The 24,317-nt window shown below is 39.6% G+C and overlaps 1 protein-coding gene and 1 long non-coding RNA gene across 2 annotated transcripts in view; one reads left to right on the top strand and one right to left on the bottom strand.

Annotated features, from left to right (window-relative positions):
* LOC145509774 (uncharacterized) overlaps window positions 1–24,317 on the bottom strand; it is a 404,239-nt gene that overhangs the window by 271,349 nt on the left and 108,573 nt on the right. The window lies entirely within an intron of this gene.
* FTMT (ferritin mitochondrial) lies at window positions 20,895–22,101 on the top strand. The gene has a single exon (XM_081499057.1). It carries the CDS (start codon window positions 21,069–21,071, stop codon window positions 21,795–21,797), a length of 729 nt encoding a protein of 242 aa, XP_081355183.1. The 5' UTR covers window positions 20,895–21,068; the 3' UTR covers window positions 21,798–22,101.

Raw genomic sequence — 24,317 nt, 5'->3', positions numbered from 1 at the left:
CTTTGTAGCGAAGGTCACTTTATGACAGTCACCAAGCAGAGGCAGCATGGACTTCCCTGGTGGCTCAGATGGTAAAGAATCTGCCTACAGTGTGGGTGACCTGGGTTTGATCCCCAGGTTGTGAAGATCCCATGGAGACAGGAATGGCAACCCACTCCAGTATTCTTGCCTGGAGAATCCCATGGACAAGGAGTCTGGCGGTCCATAGGAATGCAAAGACTCGGACACAACTGAAGTGACTTAGCATGCGTGCAAGCAAGCAAAGGCAGCAGCTGAGCCAGTTTCCAGACAACTATGGACAGCTGCTAGAATACTGGCTACCAGACCAGCCTACGTAATTGATAATTCAGGGTGGACTTTAACCAGAAAAGCCAAGCACATATGCTTTGTCTACTCTTTATTCCTAAGAGACCTGTATTCCACGGTCATAGGTTTTGTCTAAATTCCTTGATTTATATTTTGACTCCTATTTCAATGAAATTGTGCATTTGCTTCACTTTTAGAAATGAAGACCTAACCAGACGGTATTGGCAGCCACTGGAAAAATGCAGTAATGATCTGTTAGGGGTAGGGTGACTGTTGGATCCAGCTAAACTATCATTATGATTTAAGTTTGGATTCTCACTGCAAGTTGAGAGCTGTCAAGCATGTGTGCAAGTCACTGGATCCTTCTCACTCTACTCCTCTTTGTTTTACTGACAGAAGCTTAAAATTCAGGTGTATTTTTTGTAAAGATAATAGCCACCGCCCTATTTAGGAACTGCATCATAAATAGGAATTTGACTCTGAAAAAGTACTTTGAGATCATCTGTGGAAACTATCATAATCAGTTGACATCTTTTGTTATACCGATATACATTCAGAAATACTATGAATATTTTATGTACTCTATAATTTGTTAGAAGATAGTGTATTCCCATGTAAAACATTCATTATTTTGTAACCTAGGCCCTTAATAGGATGTACTTGGAAATAGATTTCTATTATTTTTTATTTATTTATCCTTAGAAGCAGTAGGCATAGATCCACTGAAGCAAGTTATGAAGGAGGGCCAGAAAAATCATATTCTGGATATAAACATTTTCATAACTATGTTAAAAATAGCAACACAAAATTAATTTTAGATAAAGACTTCCAAAGGTGATCTGATAGATCAAAAGACAAATAGTCTTTTAAAGCAAATAGATTTAATCTTATCATTTTACAATTTCCGTTTCTAAATTTTTCACCTTGCCTTCCCTGGATGTAAGCATTTCTGAAATTTAAGAATCAAATACACTCTAGTAAATATAAGGTTTTCCCTTATAAACATAAGTTCTCCTAAAAATACCAGCAACATGTAATATAAATCAATTCAAATGCTATGCCAAATATCTACATTATTCAACTCAAGCTGTCTTTAGTAAGACAGCATTTGAAATTATATCAATTAAAATAAGAAGGTGACAGATGGCTTAATAAGCTAATATTAGTTAATGAATTAATAAACTTGGTGTACTGGTTATCCATTTCTATGTAACAAAATTAGTGGCTTAAAACTACAAACATTTATTACCTTCCAGTTCCTGTGGATCAACTCCAGGTGCAACACAGCTTGGTGCCTCTGGCTCAGAGTCTTTATGAAATTGCAGTCAAGCTGCTGCCTGGGGTCAAGCTCTTATCACAAAACTAGATTGAGAGAGGACGGCCTTCCAAGGTGCATCAGGTGGGGGCTGGCAGGCCCTGGAACACCTACATCCAAGCTCGCTCACTTGTCCCTTCCCACAGGTCTGCCTCACAACATAGCAATTTGTTTCCACATAGAGTAAATGATCCAAGAAAGAGCACGAGAGAACAACCAAACTAAAATTCATAGTCTTTTTTCCATCCAGCTTTGAAAGTCACATCCCATATCGCTTACCATATTTGGTTCATTAGCAAGGCAGTAAGTAGTCCAGCTCACACTCAAGGGAAGGGTATTATACAAAAGTGTGGATAACAGGTGGTAGGCTGCAGCCCATGGGGTCGCGAAGAGTCGTACACGACTGAGCCACTTCACTTTCACTTTTCACTTTCATACACTGGAGAAGGACATGGCAACCCACTCCAGTGTTCTTGCCTGGAGAATCCCAGGGACTGAGGAGCCTGGTGGGCTGCCGTCTGTGGGGTCGCACAGAGTCGGACACGACTGAAGTGACTTAGCAGCAGCAGCAGCAGCAGGGATCATCTGGGGTAAAAGCTGTGTTTCACATATTGTGTTGAAAGTTTCTTGGAAATACATCCTCTAAACTTCAATTGTGCTTAATCAGCAGCCATTATTTGTGATCATTGATTTAAATATTCTATATCAATATGACCAATTCAGCTATCTGCACCTCCTGCACTAAAGGCTCCAATAAGCACACTTAAATACAACGTATTCTTTCATATGGAGTAAGTTGTATCTTTCAAGGTGGGCCATTTTTAACATTGTAAGAAAACAACTTGAATTTTTTGCACTATTTATAATCACCTTCACAAGTAATTTCCACTTATTGAATAATGGCTAAATATTAAATTATACTGTTTGGAAATGAGATTTATGAAATACTCTGGTAAAGTATTAGTAGACCAAATCTAATGAAGAATAACTTTCATTTCAGTTAGGCAAGAATATTCTTTTGATTCAGTAGAAAGGGATTAAATTGTAGATAGAAACAGACAAAAATGTAAAAGACTTGGAAAACTTGATTCATCCCAGATATATCATTACCTCCAATTTTTTTAAATAAGAAATGGAAAAATTAGAGTGTCAATCAAAAATATGTATAACATCCATATCTGCCACTCATACAGCAGTCATTCAACTCATCTTGTCCTCAAGGTAAAAAAATTTTATTTAAAGTCTTGCTCTAAATCACTTATATTATTTTCTATATAAGTATCATCAAAGATTAAAATTTCAATAATGAGTTACCACTTTTGACTCTCACAGCTTTCTAAGGGATCTTTTCCTATACATTCTACATCAGGCTGTTACATTTTTAGCTCTCTCTCCTGAGACAAGGAATGGTACAAGACCATTAGAATCACTGTAGATCCCTACTACTTTTCTTAAGTAGAAAGGAGTCAGGCCAATCCTGTGACCCGTTGGTTTTACAGAGGATGTCATGCTTGGAGGACCAAATCATTTCACATCTGTCTCTCTGACTTGGCTCTCGCCTGTGGCTGGCCCTAAACTGAAGCTGTTGGATGTAACAAGAGACAGAGTCTAATGATTATGGATATCTGCAAAAATCACACCTCATAGAACAATCGTCTTCTCAAGGCTTTCAGAATACCCTCTGTTACAATGATTCATCATTTTCAAGAATGCTATTTTAAAATTTTTCTAACAATCATGTAAGACACATGCTGAGAATATTGAGAATTAGATAATTTTAAAAATGTAGAGGTAACTTTATTTTCCTAACTGCTTTCATTATAGAAGTAGAAGGTAATGTTTAGAGGTTATTCATAAATTATAAGACAAGTTCATGGAAGAATTGTTCACAAATGTATTTACACACACACACATTGTATATTGAGGAGTGCACATAATGTGAAGAATAATGAAACAGCTTTTCATTTAGAATGATTAGGAAATACACTTTTACCAAAGCATAAAGGGCCCGTGTATGAATTTATTTGCATCAAATTGCTAAGATTTGCAAGTCAAACAATGTCAAAAGGAAATAATGAGTGCTAAAATGTAAGCTTCACCCTGTTTAATTTCAACCAGAAAAATAGCTCTTTTAACTTCTGTTTGACTCATCAGCTTTAAATTAGTCTGTGTTAGGCTGCTAGGGCTGCCACAACAAAATACCAAAGACTGACTAGGTGGCTTAAACAACAAAAATTTATTTTCTTATAGTGGTAGTGGTGGTTTAGTTGCTAGGTCGTGTCTGACTCTGCGACTACATGGACTGTAGCCCACCAGGCTCTTCTGTCCTTGGGATTTTCCAGGCAAGAATACTGGAGTGGGTAGCCATTCCCTTCTCCACGGGCTCTTCCCCACCCGGGGATTGAACCTGGGTCTCCTCCATTGCAGGCAGATTCTTTACTGAGTCACCAGGGAAGCCTATATTTTACAGGCTAAAACTCTAAGACCAAAGTGACAGCAGGGTTGGTTTCTAGTGAGAACTCCCTCCTTGGCTTCTTACAGATGATCATCTTCTCCCTAGGTACTCACGTGGTTTTTCCTCTGTGCAGCTCAATCCCAGTGTCTCTTCCTCTTCTTCTTACAAGAACAGCAACCCTATCAGATTAGGGCTTCATTCTTATCATCTTGTTTAACCTAATTATCTCATGAAAGAACCTATCTCCAACTATAGTCACATTGGGGGTTAGGACTTAAACATATGGATTTGCAGGGAAAACAATTCGGTCCATAACACTAGTCAATGTGCTGGGATTTTAAAGAGCTGGCTCTTTGGGATGTCAAATCTTTAGTGTCCCACAGGAAATGCTGTGCTCCCTCTAGGATTCCTTCACCTCTAATAGGCTCCATCACAGATTTTCAGCTACCTCTGGACTAGAGTCTTGGTGTATGGATCAAGTATACACGGAGTCATATCTTTGCATAATTGGAACAACTAATGGCACTTCTAGAGTAAACTCTGTTAACCTTTCCTTTACACATCAGAAAATAAAGCAAAACATTTATCAATCACTCACAGCAATCCAGGCTACTATCCTATAGGGGTGCCACTCCCTATCACCTAAATATCCATCCATACATGTAATATTTGGAGCTGAATGAATCAATCATTTATTCATTTACCCTTTCACTTATCAACTACTTATTGTTGAATATGCTAGTCAATATCCAGGACACTGGGAATTCAGAAACAACGAAGAGAAGGTCCCTGTCCCTGAACAACTCATAGATGAGAACCAAATTCGAACTTTCAAAATTTGGACCCTTGGACCTATGATTGAAGTACATAATCACTATCTCAATGTAAATATCATTAAAATGTGGATCAAAACTAAAATTCTTCCAAGTCAAGATCAGTGCTAAGCCATACAGTGCCTTTGTACAAATTAAAAACTACCAACCCCACTGGTATCAGATTGACACTTGAACAATGCTGTTGTACAATGAGCACCCCCTTTTTCAAGGGACACAGCCTACATAGGAATCACAGGCAGGATTTTGGCCACCTATAGATCCCTCAGTTATATCCACTTGTTCAAACTGCACAATCATATGTGGCAGTCCTCTTCCAGGTGGTGGGACTTAGAATGTATTGGGGAGCAACACAGGCCCCCAGCAAACATTCCAACTTAATGCCACTCTTGCAATCCAAAACATTAAGCTAGGAAGGTTAAAATGTAGGAGATTTGGGGGCCAATACAGAAAGCAGAGAGAACAGTCAGGAGAATCCCAAAGCCAAAAGATGTGAATAACTGTCAATTCCACAGCAATGAAATTACTGCAAGCTTTGTGACTGATTTTGTCCCAAGGAACTCTTTCATCTGCTAGAGAGGAGAAGAAAGGTAGAGTGCCTTTAGAGTATGCTTGTCCCAGGAATCTATTTTCTGGTTGGATCATAAATGGATTATGAACAGGAACCTAAACTATGAATGCCATGTACCCTTTGAGTACTTGAAAGTGAAAAGAAAGTGTTAGTCATCCAGTAGTGTCCGACTCTTTGTGACCCCATGGAGCCCCACCAGGTTCTTCGTCCATGAAATCCTCCAGGCAAGAATACTGGAGTTGGTTGCCGTTTCCTTCTCCAGGGGATTTTCCCAACCTGGGGGTTGAACCCGGTCTTCCACATTGCAGGCAGACTCTTTACCGACTGAGCCACCAGGGAAGACCTGTGAGTGCTTACTAAACACAAAGCAATAAAATCTTACTTTATGCAGAATGAAAAATAAAGTGAGATCTTTTTTAAATTAGTTGGGTAAAAATGACTAATCTCTACAGTTACAGAAACGATTATTGGATGAAGTGAGACAGTCTCAAAAATGTCCTGCATACACTATCCTAAAATAACTCCATATTTCATTTATTTTGGTTAGTGTTTTTCCAGTAGGCATGCATGAGTGCATGTCATCAATTCAGTGAGTGAGAAGTTTGATAACACCATTTTTCTATATCATGAAGACAAATACACAACTTAGCTTTAGGCTTACAATTAAATGAACCACAAAACTCTGATTTATTAAAACACATTGCAGATTTTTTGAATAGAAATTTATTCATGTTCAAAGGCAACAAGAAATTATTGTAAAGATTAGTGAACTGAAATTTGTATTATTTTTAGTTTTTAAAACAAAAATATGCTTATATTTCAATTTTGAAATATATTCTCTTAACTATAAGTTATATTTAGGTGGACAAATTATAAGAAGAATAATAGAAAATATCACTGGTAGTAATAGAAAATATGCTGATAAAATATGAATAACATTTTAAAATGTAATTAAAATCAAAGCCGCTGCAACACCCACCTATAACCATACAACAGCACTAAATTTCTGGGAAACTATCTAGAATATACATTCTGTTTCTGTGTGTGTGTGTGTGTGAGTTCAGTTGCTCAGTTGTGTTCTAGGCTATCACAAATTGTCATTCCTCCTTCCAGTAAGCACACTTGTTCTTAATCTTTCTCACACCTATTCTATATTAATCCTCTACTAATATTTTACACTTATACATACACTCTCTTTTCCTTCCAAATATGTAATTGTGTATAAACACACACACAATTTGATTTTTCCATTGAGAATATCTTTTGAATACCTCTCCATATTAACACAAAGAGAACTACTTTATTCTACTAAAGGGCTGTATGATGTTTCATTGTATGACTCTCTTATAACTTATCAACGCTCCAATGAACGATAGTCTTATTTTTAAGTACAACACTGCAATTAACATGTGTTTATGTGCTTACTATGTACCGTATTTTTCCATATAATAAATTTCTCAAAATAGGATTGCTAAATTAAAAAGTTTTTTATGACATTTTTGTAGATAGAATTTATTTGTAGATTCCTACAGGACTCATATAACATTCTAAACTATGGTAGTTTGTTGTTGCTGTTGTTTAGTCAACAAGTTGTGTCCAACTCTTGTGACCCCATGGACTGTAGCCCATCAGGCTCCTCTGTCCATGGGATTTTCCAGGTAAGAATAATGGAGTGGGTCACCATTTTCTGCTCCAGGGGCTCTTCCCAACCCAGGGATAGAACCTGAGCCTCCTGCTTGGCAGGTGGATTCTTTACCACTGAGCCACCTGGGAAGCCCATGGTGGTTATCAAATGGTATTAGTGGTTGTCTACACTGGCCCTAGTAAACAATCTGAACAAATACAACTGAATGGCCATTTCACTTTTCCCTACAACCAAGAAATAAAACTATCTACATAGCCATCTAAAGCTTCAGTTTACAAGGTTCTGGTGACAGGCAATTCTTTACTGAAAGGTAATGTTTTATTCTGTTTGATAGAAAGGACAGCCATACTGCATTGACACTGAGTAAGCACTAGCATCTCATGATTTTGCTGAATTCTAAAATGCTAATCATTATTGGGAAAACAGAGCATGTATTAAGTGATTATAGTACACTTGCAAAAAAATACTGCCTTATGGCAAGGCTGTTGCTATCCAAATTTGTTGCTCTGTGCCAGTACTCTGTAGTACACAGCTTCTTCGTTCTTAAAACAGATAAGTGAAATAGACAAACTCTATGGTCCTTTCTGGTTCTAAAACTCTCTGCTATAATTCATGTCACTAAAGATAGCATTGCCATACTATTCAACTTTTAAAATATTCTTCCTATTTTGATTGAAAATGGAATTATTAGAAACATTTTTCCTAAATCCCTTCAGATTATGTAAAGCTTGAGATACATGTGTGTATATTCTCTTTAATTTATAAACAGTCAAAATGGATGTACTGATTCTTTCTGCAGTGCTTTTGTGAAGATACAGTGAGAGAAAGTACTTAGAATAACTTGCATAGGGCTTCTCACATACAGCTAACTAGTGACTACTACCTTTCTCATGATTATTGGAGAAGGTTTAGAGCTTATGTTTAAATTCTGTATCACTGGATAAAGAAGATGTGGCGTATATATATATATATATATATAATTGAATAATACTCAGCTATTAAAAAGAATTAAATAAGTTCATTTGCAGCAACATGAATGGACCTAGAGAGCATCATACTGAGTGAGGTAAGTCAGACTAAGGAGAAATATCATATGACATCCCTTATATGTAGAATCTAAAAAGAAATGATACAAATGAACTCAGTTACAAAATAGAAAGAGACTCACAGACTTAGAAAATGAACTCATGGTTGCCAGGGAGGAAGGGATAGTTAGGGACTTTGGGAAGGTCATGTACACACCGCTATATTTAAAATGGATAACCAACAAAAACCTATCATATAGCACATGGAACTCAGCTCAATGTTATGTGCCAGACTGGATGGGAGGGGGCTTTGGGGAAGAATGGATACATTAATACATAAGGCTGAGTCCTTTCACTGTTCACCTGAAACTATCACAACATTGCTAATTGACTATACCCCAATACAAAATGATTTGGTGTTAAAAATAAATAAAAATAAAATTAAAAAATACTGTATCACTATCTCCTGTTTTAAATTATAAAAGTATTCACAATAGCAGAATTAAGTAATAAATCATTATAGCAAAATTGTATGAGGTAAGTATGTGATCCTGCTCCTTTCAGAAATAAAATAATACTTTCAAACATATTTAGTCCTGAGCTAATATTGAGAGACCAAGGAGCTTAAAAAGAATACATTTATTGTCATAAATCATTGTTGGTATCTGACCCATGAACTGAAAGAACCCTTTGTTATGTAACTTAAGTAACAGTGGAAAAGCACATCTTTGGTGGAAGTGGCATCCCAGGGTTCTTGCACTTAAAATAGTTACTCCAAGCATATATAAAGGTCAGCAAAAGTATGTTTTATGCACTTTATTGTTTTAAAAGATTTCAAACTGCAACATATTACAGTAGGAAAGGATGGCATCAATCATTAAATTATTTAGACCTAGAAGATTCAAAACTGTGATCCAATTAAATCAATTCTCTCCTAAGATACAATGTATACATTGTCCGTATTGCAAACAAATGCCACAGAAGTTTTGCCTACTCTCTTTCTGTTCCAAATGAAACTATATCCTTTCACCTTTAGGAACTTCCCATGATGTTTTTTCTGCATAGAGTTCCCATCCCTCAACTTCTTTTAAGACCATAGTCAAATCTAATCTTCTATACAATGCAGTCGCTAATAATCCTGAACTTGGTTTGAGATGCTAATGCAGTAAAACTTCAATGATTGAATGTGGCTCTTCTATTTTACCTTTTTTAAAAAAATTTTTATTGGAGTATAGCTGCTTTACAAAATTACATTTTATACAATGTTCTACTGTAGAACACAGTGAATCAGCTATATATATACACATATCCTCTCTTTTTTTTGGATTTCCTTCTCATTTAGACCCCCACAAAGCACTAAGTAGATTTCCCTGTGCTATACAGTAGGTTCTCATTAGTTATCTGTTTTATACATAGTATTAACAGTATACAGGGCTTTCCTAGTGGCTCAGCGGTAAAGAATACTCCTGCCAATACAGGAGACACTGGGTTTGATCCCTGGGTTGGGAAGATGCTCTGGAGAAGGAAATGGCAACCAACTCCAGTATTCTTGCCTGGGAAATCCCATGGACAGAGGAGCCTGGTGGGCTAGAGTCCATTGGGTCGCAACAGAGTTGGACACAACTTAGTGACTAAGCAACAACAGCAATCAATAGCGTATTTATGTCAATCCCAATCCCCCAATTCATCCCACCCCCCCCCACTTTCCTCCCTGACATCCATACATTTGTTCTGTACTTGTGAAAAAAAAAAAGTGAAGGTCACTCAGTCGTGTCCAACTCTTTCAACTCCATGGACTATAAAGTCTGTGTAATTCTCCAGGCCAGAATACTGGAGTGGGTAGCCTCTCCCTTCTCAAAGGGATCTTCCCAATCCAGGGATCAAACCCAGGTCTCCCACATTGCAGGAGAATTCTTCACCATCTGAGCCAAAAGGGAAGCCCAAGAATACTGGAGTGGGTGGCCTATCCCTTCTCCAGCAGATCTTCCCAACCCAGGAATTGAACTGGGTCTCTGCATTGCAGGCTGATTCTTTATTAAATGAGCTATCAGGGAAGCCCCTTGTTTGGTACTTTTGTCTCTATTTCTGGCTTTGTAAATAAGATCACCTATACCAATTTTTTGAATCCGCAAAGGCCTTAGTATCCAACCATATCATATACTTACTCTTCTAGCATCAGGTACTCAATATATTTATTTAGAATTGAATCCAATTAAGTCAAATCAAATGGAAGATGACTCATGTTCAACCTCTAAGAATATAAGGTTCAAAATTAATAATTATTCACTGGCCTCTAGTAGTAGTGGAGCTTGACAAAAACTAAGCTATTAAATGAACTGCAACTAAACCATCAAACAAATTATAACTCCCTTAAGTTTATTTCTGAAGTATTATTTGGAACTGAGAAAGTTTGGAGACTTGAGGAAATTGTAGTCCCTAATTCACTTTACTAACAGTATTATTGGGTGCATCTTAAACACTAGAAACACAAGAACGAAAAAGATGGATATTCTCCTAATAATCAGAATTTTTCAATATAATGGGCTAAAAAAACCCTAAATAGACAATTATAACTTATTCTTATACTAGGGTTAGTAAAAGGGATTATGGGGCTCACTGAAGGCTTCTAAAAATCATTAAAATGTAATCGAGAAAACAGTGGAAATTAGCCAGAAGACAAAGATATAGAGGGAAGAGTGGCAGACACAGTTGCATGACTACGGGAAGCAACAACAGTAAAGGGTTGGTCAGAAGGTAAATTAATGTTAATTTATTTAGTCCCTATAGCAACCACAAAGGGCCTTCTTGTATTCAACTAAACATTCATATTTCAAGACTAGTGCCATGCCCCCGAGAAGAACAGAGGTAAAGAACCACAGCTTCCTGGCATCAGAATATACCAAGCTTCCTCTCAAGATTCCCATAAAATGAGTATGGAAGATGCCCTTGCTTACTAGGCTCATGTCCCAGAGGAGCCAGTTTCTCTTGTAGCAAATGCACTAAGGGCATTCCCAGAAATAAGAGTCACCATACTCCAGGAAGTGAGAATGTTAATTTTCCAATCAGAGGTAATTTTTCCACAAGCGAGATTGTCTAGACATACACTCCACATCTTAGCAGAACTAGACTAATCAGCAGTCACAATCTCATGCAGAAATGGGAAAGATTTTGTTAACCCTCTACCCACAAACCCTCTGTGATTACTTCTGGGCAAAACAGTGCTCCAGGTAGAGGAGACAGCCTATAGACACCTTAGGGAAAGGAGCAAAGGGTACATTCCAGTGTCTAAAAAGAAGTTCATAATGACTGAAGCATATCAAGTGTTCAGAAGTGTAAAAGATGTGGGAATGAGAAGGAAATGTCACAGAGAAACAAGGGAGAATGTATCTTGCAGGACTATAGTTTAATGTAGAATCAGTAAAAGATTTGATGTAGGGAATGATGTAATCATACCTACATTTTAGAATGCAAAATGGAGCTACACCTGTGTGGAGCGCTAGCAACAGATGCAAGGGAAAGAAGTGAGTGAGGTCAAGTATTCATTCCCCTGGATTCTTCCCCTCAAGGTTTCCTGAATGGGCTTTGTCCCTTGACTAGGTGTCATTGCTCCTTTCCAAGTGGTTCTCTCTCAACAGCACAATCTCACCTGGGTTCTGGTAACCAGTACTCCTCTTGAGGGCTTCCCTAGTGGCTCAGCTAGTAAAGAATCTGCCTGTAATGCAAGAGACCGCGGTTCAATTCCTGGGTTGGGAAGATCCCCCGGAAGAGGGCATGGCGACCCACTCCAGCATTCTTGGCTGGAGAACCCCCATGGACAGAGGAGCCTGGCACGGGGTTGCAAAGAGTCGGACAGAACTGAGCAACTAAGCACAGCACTGCTCTCAAGATCGGCTCCAGAGGTGCTGAACTATCTCTTCTATCTTCCCTTCATATATATCCATATATAATCCCTTTATTGAACTTTTCTAGAACTATTCTAATTTTTAAGTGTGCCATCTATTTTCTAACTTTTCCTGCACTAATCACAATGAGACAAACTATTGTTTTTGTAAATCAAGTTTTATTAGAACATGACATGCTTATCGTTTCTGTATAGTCTATGGCTGCATCCTCACTATAACAGTAGAGCCGACAGATGTGACAGAGACTGTATGGCCCACAAAGTCTAAAATATTTATCTGACCCTTTATAGAAAAACTTGCAAATCCCTGTCCTAGAGTCTGAGGGTAGCCTGAGCTGTATCCAAGACACAGAACTTGATTGTAAAGGGAGAATTTCAGTGAAGACTGAATTTGCAGCCCTCACCAAAATCAGGATTTTGACAGAGAAGGACAGAGAGTTGGAATGGAGACATCTGGGTAAGATGCACTCGAGTTTATTTGCCTGACAGATTTTACAGGGGTTTTCTTGGCTTGCAGAAGCAGCCCATTTCCTCCTGTTAAAAGGGAGAAGCATGCCCCTCTCTAGCTTGTCTAGAGTCTATGCAGAGGCATCAACAGAGGCAGGTGTCCTACAAGCCCAGGTTTGTAGAACAGCATAAATCTGATTTCCCAGGGTTGCCATAACAAAGTATTACAATTGGATAATTTGCAATAACAAAGTATTACCAATTGTCTTATATCAACAGAAATTTATTCTCTTGCAGCTCTGGGTGCTAGAAATTTGGAACATATTGGCAGGGACATACTCTGTCTCTGAAGATGCTAAGGAAGCATCCTTCCATGCTTCTTATAGTTATGGCGATCTCTAACAGTCCTTGGCATTCCTTTACCAAGGAATCTCTCACTCTAATCTCTTCCTCACTTTACATGGTTTTCTCCATTGTGTATCTATGTGTCTGTTTTAAATTGCCCTCTTCTTTTAGTGATACCAGTCACTTAAATAAATGCTGCATCCATGCTAAGTCGCTTCAGTCATGTCTGACTCTTTGTAACACTATGGGCTGTAGTCCACAAGGCTCCTCTGTAAATGGGATTCTCCAGGCAACAATAGCGGAGTGGACTGCCATGCCCTCCTCCAGGGGATCTTCCTGACCCAGGGATGAAACCCGTGTCTTTTACATCTTCTACACTGGCAGGAGAGTTCTTTATCACTAGTGCCACATGGGAAGCCAACTCACTGCCACCCAAATCCAGCATGGTCTCTTTTTAACTTGATTACATCTACAAAGGACTTGTCAGGTGGTAGTAAAGAACCCTCCTGCCAATGCAGCAGATGTAAGAGACATGGTTTCCATCCCTAGATTGGGAAGATTCCCTGGAGGAGGGTATGGCAACCCACCCCAATATTCTTGCCTGGAGAATCCCATGGACAGAGGAGACTGGAGGTCTATAGTCCACAGGGTTGCACAGAGTCATACACGACTGAAGTGACTTAGCACACACACATTCATTCCATCCACCCTTATATGAATAATTAAACTCAAGTCTCAGCATGGTCTAAGTAAGAAAATGCTGGCAGAATGCAGAATTCTAAGTGAGGAAAGGTTTAAAAAGTGAGCATGCTAGATTGGGTCTGGTATATAAGATCCAACATTCCACTGACTGGTGGTACTCACTGTTTACACAAGATAAAAAAGAATGTGATGGTGAAGCAATCACCAACATTCATCAGAAGCTCAGAAATGTAGGCCAGGACTGACTAGAAAAGGCGCTATTATAGATAAAGGACTTGGTTCCCAGAATTATCTCACTTTGTGTCCAATGTATCCTTGGACCTATCTAGTTGTTATCATCTCCGTTCTGAATGCATAATTGGAATGGATACTTAGCAGGTCCCAGGGTCCTCACACCAATTCCTTGACACACGGAATAAGAGCGGACAGAAAGGCTGAGAACAAGCCCCCATCCATCAAAGTTCTTAAAGCCAATGCGTGACACGCTGGCTAGAATGGCAGCAATCAGGGCCATCCCGAAAGACTTAAATGAGGCAAGTGTAATGGTCCCTACTACGTCACCACTTAAGTCACCAATCTAGTCTCTGCAAAATCCCATGAATCACAATGGAGGACAGTGTCCTTACCCAAGCAGGAGCCCTAATTGAAGTTGTCGTTCTAGGTATGGCATCTTTACTGAAACAGGTCAACTAAGCCCCTAGTTCATGTATGTGACTTTTGAACTTAGAGTATGTATGATTTGCAACATCCACCAGGAGGGAGCACCTGAAGTAGTTCACACTCACCTAGGATAGGCAGCAGTATGTCTTCTCATTCTCGCTTCAGAGATACGCTAAATTGCCTGCCCTCTGTTACAGTAAGTCCAAAGACAGTCTGGCTCATCTGAATATTCCACAGGGCATCATGTTAGAATGATGGCAGTAAGCTGATCAGATCTGGTAAGCAAAGAAATACTCTGCATACAGGGTGGAAAATAACCAGTGGCTAGAATACTAGTGTAGTTTTTGGAGTCTAACAGTTTGAGCCCTGCCAGATACCTCTTCCAAGGTAAAGTAAGAGTGACTGCACCTTGCCCCTCTGACCCTAGATGAATAAAATGAATAAAACAGTTTGCTAGACATCTTCCAGTTTTAGAGGCAGCATGTACTGCACTTGAGAGTTCAGTTCCGGCTCATTTACCAGGTGACCCAGAAGGTTTCCCAGTTTTGCAAGGATCCTGGAGGGAGGCCAGAAAGGACTCCACAGCTGAGTCTAAACACTTCCTTTGGAGTTTTGAGAGATTTCCTAGAGATAATACACAGACTAGCAATACATATATGATACTTTTTCTTTTTTCAAGACAACTTCCTCTATTGTTCTCTATTCAAAATTCTCAAATACTCTATTGACCCCAAGTCCATGATCCTTGGTAATCAATGGACTTCTCTCCACCTTGGCTTTGTCACGTCTCACAGAAAAGCAATTTTAGAAAAGACCAGAATCAGTGAAAATGGAGAGTTGCTTATGCTACTAACCTTGTTTGAATGTAAATATGAGAATAAAAAGAAATGAAAACAGGAGAATAAATACCTTTATTATAAAAACAAATATGAGAGTGAAGTTACTTTTCATCTTTTCTTTCCCTTATTATGACACTGTTTCCATCTATTTTATGCAAAAGTGTAGAGTATTGTTTAAATATTTTCCAAAGTAGGTAAGTTTTAAAAAAATTTATCATTTACAACCAAATGCTTTAAAGAAATAATATGATAAAATTTGATCTATGTATATTACATAAATCAAAACATGACTGAGTGAATAACAATCCACATTCATATAGTTTTTAATTTCCAATTTGCAAAGCATTTTAACATATAAAATAAATAACCAATATATCTATAAAGAGTTGAGTGGATATTGTTATTCGTTTGGAGAATGAAATTTAAGTACAGAGGTTTTTCTGGACAGGCTCAGAGAACTTAAAGTGAAGCCATCTACTAATATATTTTATAAAAGTGCATCCAACCAAGCTGGTATGTAATATGAAGTAAGAATTTCTGTCCCTATCTATTTTGGCACCTGAGAGGATTTATTTGTGCTTTTTAAAAATAGTCAAGCTTTATGTTAGGCCTGAGGATTCTAAAATGAATAAGATGATGGTTCTGCCCCTAAGGACACATACCTACACTTTACACAAGGAATTATAACTATGATAATGATTATAATTATAATATGATATGATAAGCTCTCAATATAAACAAACTCTTTGCCAACAACAACAAAAAGTAGTCATGAATTCTACATGAGGTTATGTAAGACTTACAGGAGTAGGTAATATATTTGATGGGAAATTAAAAGATGAGATGGATTTCATGAGACGGTGAAAAAATGGAAGAAAGGAAGGTAAAGAAGCAGAGGGAATCCTAGAGAAGCATGAAAGCTTAAGGAGGTGTTCAAAGAATAAAAGAAGCCATTGAAACAGAGGAAGAAATGATTTGTGAAGAGGGGTGGTGATGGTCTAGTTTCATATTTTTGGTATAACAACATTAATTTTACTGTGAATACTAGAAATCAAAATGTCCATAAGATAAAAATAACACCTACCAGATCTTTACATTTTCAAAGTCTAGCAAAATATATGACAAACTTTGTAATGAGAAAAGGAAATATTTTTGACAAGTTATCATGGGATATTTAAATGTGCATTGTATTTTATGGCATTATTTTGCATTACATCTCATGTATTGCATTTGTTTTATATCTATGATTTTTATTACCTTGGGGATAAGCATTTATATGAAGAGCCTCATTTCTCCTAAAACACTAGTAGGAGCAGTTGGCATTTAATACCACTCTAAAGAATCATTTTCATAACCTCTCTTTAGGGAACTACATTTTAGGAGTAGAAAAAGTTTGAGGAAAATAAAAGCAGAAATGGGTTTGGAGAAGCAAAAATTAGTGAGAAATTTCTCAGTGAATATCAATCACATTCTACTAGCAGAGATTGAGTATCACTAGATTTGAGGTCTCCTGCATTGCAGGCAAATTCTTTACCAACTGAGCTATCAGGGAAGCCTAGATTTGAGGCATCCATCTTTATTTATGGTACACTTTAAGAAGCTCATTTGAGACTAGGGAGCTTACTCCAAAGCTACAAGCTTGATATGTTCATATAATAAAAGAATTTCTACTTCACTACCCATACATGATAGCAACAATATAATACATGTCAGCATTCTTTATAAGTAAGTCTTAACAAATGCAATAATAACCATCATCACTTGCTCAATAACACATTGATTATGAATAACCACATAGAAATTATCCAATAAAAACTATGAAAGAATATTTTGAGTGCTTATCCCATGTCAAGCACTCTGATAAGTCCTCTGCATACGTTCTCTTATTTAATCTTTTTAATCACCCACTGGAGGCAAGGAGGATCCTAAATTTACAACTGAGGAAACTGACCTAGACAGGAAATTTGACTTGCAAACAGAAATATAGGAAAGTAATATACGGATAATATAAATAAGACCTGAACAGAAGCAGTACTAATATCAAAGACCCAGATATTAACCATAAGAAATTAAACAAACATAAGAATAAAAAATGACACAATATATAAGTGAGAAAAAGATTTGAACATACACTTCATCAAAGACATATGGCTGGCAAGAAATATGTGAAAGTGTAGTTAAACTCACTAATTACGATGGAAGTGCAAACTAAAAATACAATGAAATACCAGTATACACTTTCCCTGGTGGCTCAGCAGTAAAGAATCTGCCCGCACTGCAGGAGCCACAGGAGACCGAAGTTCCATCCCTGAGTCGGGAGCATCCCCTAGAGAAGGGCACAGCAACCCACTCCAGTATTCTTGCCTGGAAAATTCCATGGACAGAAGAACCTGGTGGGCTACAGTCCATGGGGTTGCAAAGAGTCGGACATGACTGAAGCTACTTGGCACGCACGCACCAGTATACGCTGACTGCATGCTTAGTTGCCTCTAACTCTTTGCCTCCCCATGGACTGTAGCCCGCCAGGCTTCTCTGTCCATGGAATTTTCTAGGCAAGAATACTGGAGTAGGTTGCCATTTCCTACTCCAGGGTATTCTCCTGACAGATGGAGGGATCAAAGCCATATCTCCTGAATCTCCTGCATTTGCATCTCCAGCATTGTGCCATCTGAGAAGCATATACCTACTAGAATGGCTGAAATATGACAACTAAATTTAACACGACATTGTAAATAAACTATACTCCAATAAAATTTAGCTGGAAAATAGCTGGGAATACAAATAGCTGGGAAAAGAAGAGAAACGAAAAGCAAAGGAGAAAAGGAAAGATATTCCCATCTGAATGCAGAGTTCCAAAGAATAGCAAGGAGAGATAAGAAAGCCTTCCTCAGCAATCAATGCAAAGAAATAGAGGAAAACAACAGATTGGGAAAGACTAGAGAGCTCTTCAAGAAAATTAGAGATACCAAGGGAACATTTCATGCAAAGATGGGCTCGATAAAGGACAGAAATGGTATGGACCTAACAGAAGCAGAAGATATTAAGAAGAGGTGGCAAGAATACACAGAAGAACTGTACAAAAAAGATCTTCACGACCCAGATAACCACGATGGTGTGATCACTCACCTAGAGCCAGACATCCTGGAATGTGAAGTCAAGTGGGCCTTAGAAAGCATCACTACGAACAAAGCTAGTGGAGGAGAAGGAATTCCAGTTGAGCTATTTCAAATCCCGAAAGATGATGCTGTGAAAGTGCTGCACTCGATATGCCAGCAAATCTGGAAAACTCAGCAGTGGCCACAGGACAGGAAAAGGTCAGTTTTCATTCCAATCCCAAAGAAAGGCAATGCCAAAGAATGCTCGAAGTACCGCACAATTGCACTCATCTCACACGCTAGTAAAGTAATGCTCAACATTCTCCAAGTCAGGCTTCAGCAATACGTGAACCGTGAACTTCCAGATGTTCAAGCTGGTTTTAGAAAAGGCAGAGGAACCAGAGATCAAATTGCCAACATCCGCTGGATCATCGAAAAAGCAAGAGAGTTCCAGAAAAACATCTATTTCTGCTTTATTGACTATGCCAAAGCCTTTGACTGTGTGGATCACAATGCCGCTGCTGCTGCTAAGTCACTTCAGTCATGTCCGACTCTGTGCGACCCCATAGACGGCAGCCCACCAGGCTCTGCCGTCCCTGGGATTCTCCAGGCAAGAATACTGGAGTGGGTTGCCATTTCCTTCTCCAGTGCATGAAAGGGTAAAGTGAAAGTGAAGTCGCTCAGTCGTGTCCGACTCTTAGCGACCCCATGGACTGTAGCCCACTAGGCTCCTCCATCCATGGGATTTTCCAGGCAAGAGTACTGGAGTGGGGTGCCATTGTGGATCACAATAAACTGTGGAAAATTCTGAAAGAGATGGGAATACCAGACCATCTGATCTGTCTCCTGAGAAACCTCTATGCAGGTCAGGAAGCAACAGTTAAAACTGGACATGGAACAACAGACTGGTTCTAAATAGGAAAAGGAGTATGTCAAGGCTGTATATTGTCACCCTGCTTATTTAACTTATATGCAGAGTACATCATGAGAAACGCTGAGCTGGAAGAAACACAAGCTGGAATCAAGATTGCTGGGAGAAACATCAATAACCTCAGATATGCAGATGATACCACTCTTGTGGCAGAGAGTGAAGAAGACCTAAAGAGCCTCTTGATGAAAGTGAAAGAGGAGAGTGAAAAAGTTGGCTTAAAGCTCAACATTCAGAAAACTAAGATCATGGCATCTGGTCCCATCACTTCATGGGAAATAGATGGGGAAACAGTGGAAACAGTGGCTGACTTTATTTTTGGGGGCTCCAAAATCACTGCTGATGGTGATTGCAGCCATGAAATTAAAAGATGCTTACTCCTTGGAAGGAAGGTTATGACCAACCTAGACAGCATATTTAAAAGCAGAGACATACTTTGCCAACAAAGGTCCGTCTAGTCAAGGCTATGGTTTTTCCAGTGGTCATGTATGGATGTGAGAGTTGGATGGTGAAGAAAGCTGAGTGCCGAAGATTTGATGCTTTTGAACTGTGATGTTGGTGAAGACTCTTGAGAGTCCCTTGGACTGCAAGGAGATCCAACCAGTCCATCCTAAAGGAGATCAGTCCTGGGTGTTCATTGGAAGGACTGATGTTGAAGCTGAAACTCCAATACTTTGGCCACCTGATGTGAAGAGTTGACTCATTGGAAAAGACCCTAATGCTGGGAAGGATTGGGGGCAGGAGGAGAAGGGGACGACAGGGGATGAGATGGTTGGATGGCATCACTGACTCGATGGACATGGGTTTGGGTAAATTCCAAGAGTTGGTGATGGACAGGGAGGCCTGGCGTGCTGTGATTCATGGGGTCGCAAAAAGTCAGACAGGACTGAGTGACTGAACTGAACTGAATAAAATTTAAAAATAAATAAAATTAAATTTTAAAATGACTACAGTGAGTGTTAGCAACAATATGAAGGAATTGAACTCTCATACAATGCCAATCAGGTTTGTAAAATGGTATAACTACTTTGAAAAATAATTTTATTTTAAATTCCTTAAAAAGTTAAGCATATGTGTATTATATGGTCTGGCCCTTTCACACAAAGTATTTACCCAAGAGTAAACAGAAACCTGAGTGTGTGCCAGCGTGCTCAACTGTGTTGGACTCTTGCAACCCCATGAACCGTAACCAGCCAGACTCCTCTGTCCATGGAATTCTCCAGGTAAGAATACTGGAGCGGGTTGCCATGCCCTGCTCCAGGGGATCTTCCTGACTCAGGAATGAAACTGGGTTTCCTGTGTTGCAGGATGATTCTTTACCATCTGAGCCATGAGGGAAGCCCCAGTTTATATATTTTTCTTACATTTCTACAATATCTGACTTTTTACAATGAAAATAAATTTTATATCTAAAAATAAGTCATTTTTAAAGAAAGCACTATCTTATAGACTCTTGAAAATTTACCCAGTATACTGGCAACTATTTCCATACTTACATTTGTTAAAATAACCAGAAAGTCAATTTATAAACATCCTCTTTGGATGTGGACATTTATTTACTCTCAGATGAATCGGTGTTGATTTTTGTTTTACCCTATTTCACTGCCTTGCCTCCCCCATCTCTTGGTCCTTGGGCAGAGAGGGAGGGCAAGTACGGTTTGGCTCCATCCTTTCTTTTGCAAGTCACAGCATCTACTTTTTCGACAACACTTTAAACTTGGATGAAATAGTAAATTACAAACGCCCAAGACCTGAAATCTCGCGTCGACGATGGGGGCAATGCTTATAACTGTTATCAGCCTTTCCCCCACCGCGAATGACGCGCGCCCGCCCGCAGCCGCCCTCCGCCTGGAATTCGGTGCGTGTGGAAACGAAGGGGCGTGTGACGCAGTCGCCGTCGCCTAAGGCTGCGTTCTGATTCCGATCTGATGCCTCGGCGGCGCCTGACCGCGCGCTGAGCCGGCCTGGCCTCAAGTTCCCTACTTCTAAATAGGAGAGGCCATGCTGCCCTGTTTCTTGTTCCTCCCCAAGCATATCAGCACACCGTTGGTGTTCCTGCGCAGTGTGCGCCACGGCTTCGCTTTCCTGCCGCGCTGGGTCCCCAGGCTGGCCTCGGGCCACCCGCCCGCCGCCCCCATCCGCCTGCTGGCCGCAGCCGCCTCTTCCCGGGGGCCGGCGGGTCCCGCCGGCGTCCCCTCCCGGGTGCGCCAGAATTTCCACCCGGACTCCGAGGCTGCCATTAACCGCCAGATCAACCTGGAGCTCTATGCGTCCTACGTGTACTTGTCCATGGCCTATTACTTCTCCCGAGATGACGTGGCCTTGCACAACTTTGCCAGATATTTCCTTCGACTGTCCCGGGAGGAGACCGAGCACGCGGAGAAGCTGATGAGGCTGCAGAACCAGCGGGGAGGACTGATCTGTCTGCAGGACATCAAGAAACCGGACCAGAACGACTGGAAGAGCGGGCTCAATGCCATGGAGTGTGCTCTGCTCTTGGAAAAGAATGTGAACCAGTCGTTGCTGGAATTGCACACTCTGGCGTCAGACAAAGGTGACCCCCATTTGTGCGATTTCCTAGAAACCCACTATCTGAATGAGCAGGTGAAGTCTATCAAAGAACTAGGTGACCACGTGAACAACTTGGTTAAGATGGGGGCCCCTGAGTCTGGTCTGGCAGAGTACCTTTTTGACAAACATACCCTTGGAAATGAAAACAATCACAACTAACCCATAGGCTGCCTTCACAACTGGGGTGTGCCAGGACCCAGAGGCAGCTGTTTCCTCCTTTCTTTTTATATTCTTCTCTTATAATGTCTCAATAAAGTGATTTGTGGAGAAAATGTATTTAGCCCCATGTTAGCAATGGCTGTTTGCCCAGCACCAAGATGATTTTCCAAGCCCAGAATGAGATGGTATAAAAAAGACTGCAAAAAAGCTACTGAAATAGATGCAAACTAAATTTTTATAGTTACCAAATATTATTCCAGACCATGACCCTGCAATAAATATCGATGAATTTCAACTCAACAAATGCCTGTTGTTTTCAAGGCTTTATGTTAAAGGCTAAAGTGGAAACATGTGTAAGATAAATATGCAAATAACTATAGCAAGATGAAGGATATGTAGTACTGCAAAAATAATACATGCAAAGTTCTGTAACAAGTTTTACCCTTTTCTAAAAGTTTAATCTGTTTTTGAAGGATTTTGTGATCAAATTCAAGAAAAGCTAAAAACGTATAAATGCTGAACTTGGAAAGACACAATGTGTGCTAGCACTTTAAGGGCTCTGGTAAATCTTGAAATTAAAAACAAAATACAAACCAAAAAAAATATTGGATTATTTTTCGTTTAGCTCAGTGTTTCCCAAACAAATCCAATCTCAGCTAGCTTTTCGTGTGTGTTTTAGCAATGATAATATAACCATACCTATATATCTGATAATAGACTATACAGCCTCCCTTTTAACATACAAAAAAAAAAAAGTGAATACACTGCAGAAAACACGTTCCTGTGGCCTTTAAAATGAAGCTGAAAGAACATTAGGATGGAAAAGTCAAGAAGGGATCCAGAATAAAATAAACATCAGTTGGGCAGATATTTTCTTGGGGAGGCGGAAGAAGGGGCAATAAAGTGAGTAGGAGAATACAGTAAGTCCCCTACATACGAACCTTTAAAGTTTCAAGCATTCAAAGATGCAAGCATGCATTCACATGTCCAATCATGTTAAGTTAGTTCATGTGTTTGGCGTGCATTGTCACATGTATGCATCCTCTACAAGTGGTGGGGCTTTTGTGTACTTTACTGTATAGCACTGTATAAAGTATCTTCCCTGGTGACTCAGATGGTAAAGAATCTGCCTGCGATGTGGGAGACCAGGGTTTGATCCCTAGTTCAGGGAGATTCCCTGGAGAAGGAAATGGCAGCCCACTCCAGTATTCTTGCCTGGAGAATTTCATAAACAGAGGAGCCTGGTGGGCTGCAGTCCATAGGGTCACAAAGAGTCTGACACAACTGAGTGACTAGCACATGCACACACACACACACACACACAGACACACACTACATAGAGTATTGTAGTACAGTATCTTTTTAAGTAGAATTGAATCTAGCAAGAAACCAGAACCTGTGCTGTCAAGACTAGGCATGAGTGAAATTGCAGTTTGTCCTCCATCTCCTATTGCAAACGGATCCTTCAATTCAGCTTTCTCCCACCTTGTCTCCGTCCTCCAGTCAGTAACTCTTCTTGGCCTTTTTGCTCAATGCCAGCCCCTGTATGCCAGATGTGGTACTGCCCTACTGTACTTTTCAAGGTACTATTCTGTAAGATTAGAAATATCTTAGTTTTTGTTTGTTTTTTATGTATTATTTATGTGAAAAGTAGTATAAGCCATTACAGTACAGTACTATATGCGATTGTGTTAGTTGGGTTTCTAGGCTAACTTTGTTGGACTTACTAACAAATTGGGCTTACAAACATGCCCTTGGAATGGAACTCGTTCATATGTAGGGGACTTAATGTATTTTGGTCAGTAGACCTTTGGCTAGACTAAGAGTGCTGGGTCGTGTTTGGAAAGATGGGCCCAACTATGGAGGTGAGAAGGAAAGGTTAGGTTCAATTTAGTGAGCAATGGCAGTGCTTCAGAGGGATCCCAACAGAAGAATGCCGTGCTAAATGTTGAACAATCAGAAGTTTAGTTGTAAAGAATAAAAATCTGAAAACAACCTCAATGTTGGTGTTAGTTTGGGTCCTCTGAGAAACAGATGCCAAGATGGGATTAAGTGTAGGAAAGAACTGTATTAGGGAAAAAATAAAGGATGTTGAGAGGAAATGGGAAAAGAGCTGGGAGAAGCAGAGAGAGACTTCAGACTCTGTGTGAGTCTGATCCTGAGGAAAGGAAGAAAGCAAAGTTGTACATAGTTCTCCAGAAAATTCTGCAAGACTGTCTGGGAGACCTCCAGCTAAAATTGCTCAACAGAGGAATACCAAGCATCCAAGAAATGGGCCTGCCTACATACATTTCTGGCATTCAGTTATTGACTGGGAGTGACCCATAGGAGGGATTTCCCAGGTGGCTCAGTGGTAAAGAATCTGCCTACCTATGCAGGAGATGCAGGAGACACAGGTTCAATCTCTGGGTTGGGAAGATCCTGTGGTGGAGGAAATGGCAACCCACTCCACTATTCTTGCCTGAAGACTCCCATAGACAGACAGGTCTGGCAGGTTAGTCCATAGGCTTGCAAAGAGTT

This window comes from Giraffa tippelskirchi, chromosome 6 (genome assembly GCF_054371585.1).
Source record: "Giraffa tippelskirchi isolate mGirTip1 chromosome 6, T2T-mGirTip1v1.2.pri, whole genome shotgun sequence".
NCBI classification, from domain to species: domain Eukaryota; kingdom Metazoa; phylum Chordata; class Mammalia; order Artiodactyla; family Giraffidae; genus Giraffa; species Giraffa tippelskirchi.
Note: the sequence above shows the minus strand (reverse complement) of the source record. Positions and strands in the feature narration are given on the sequence as shown.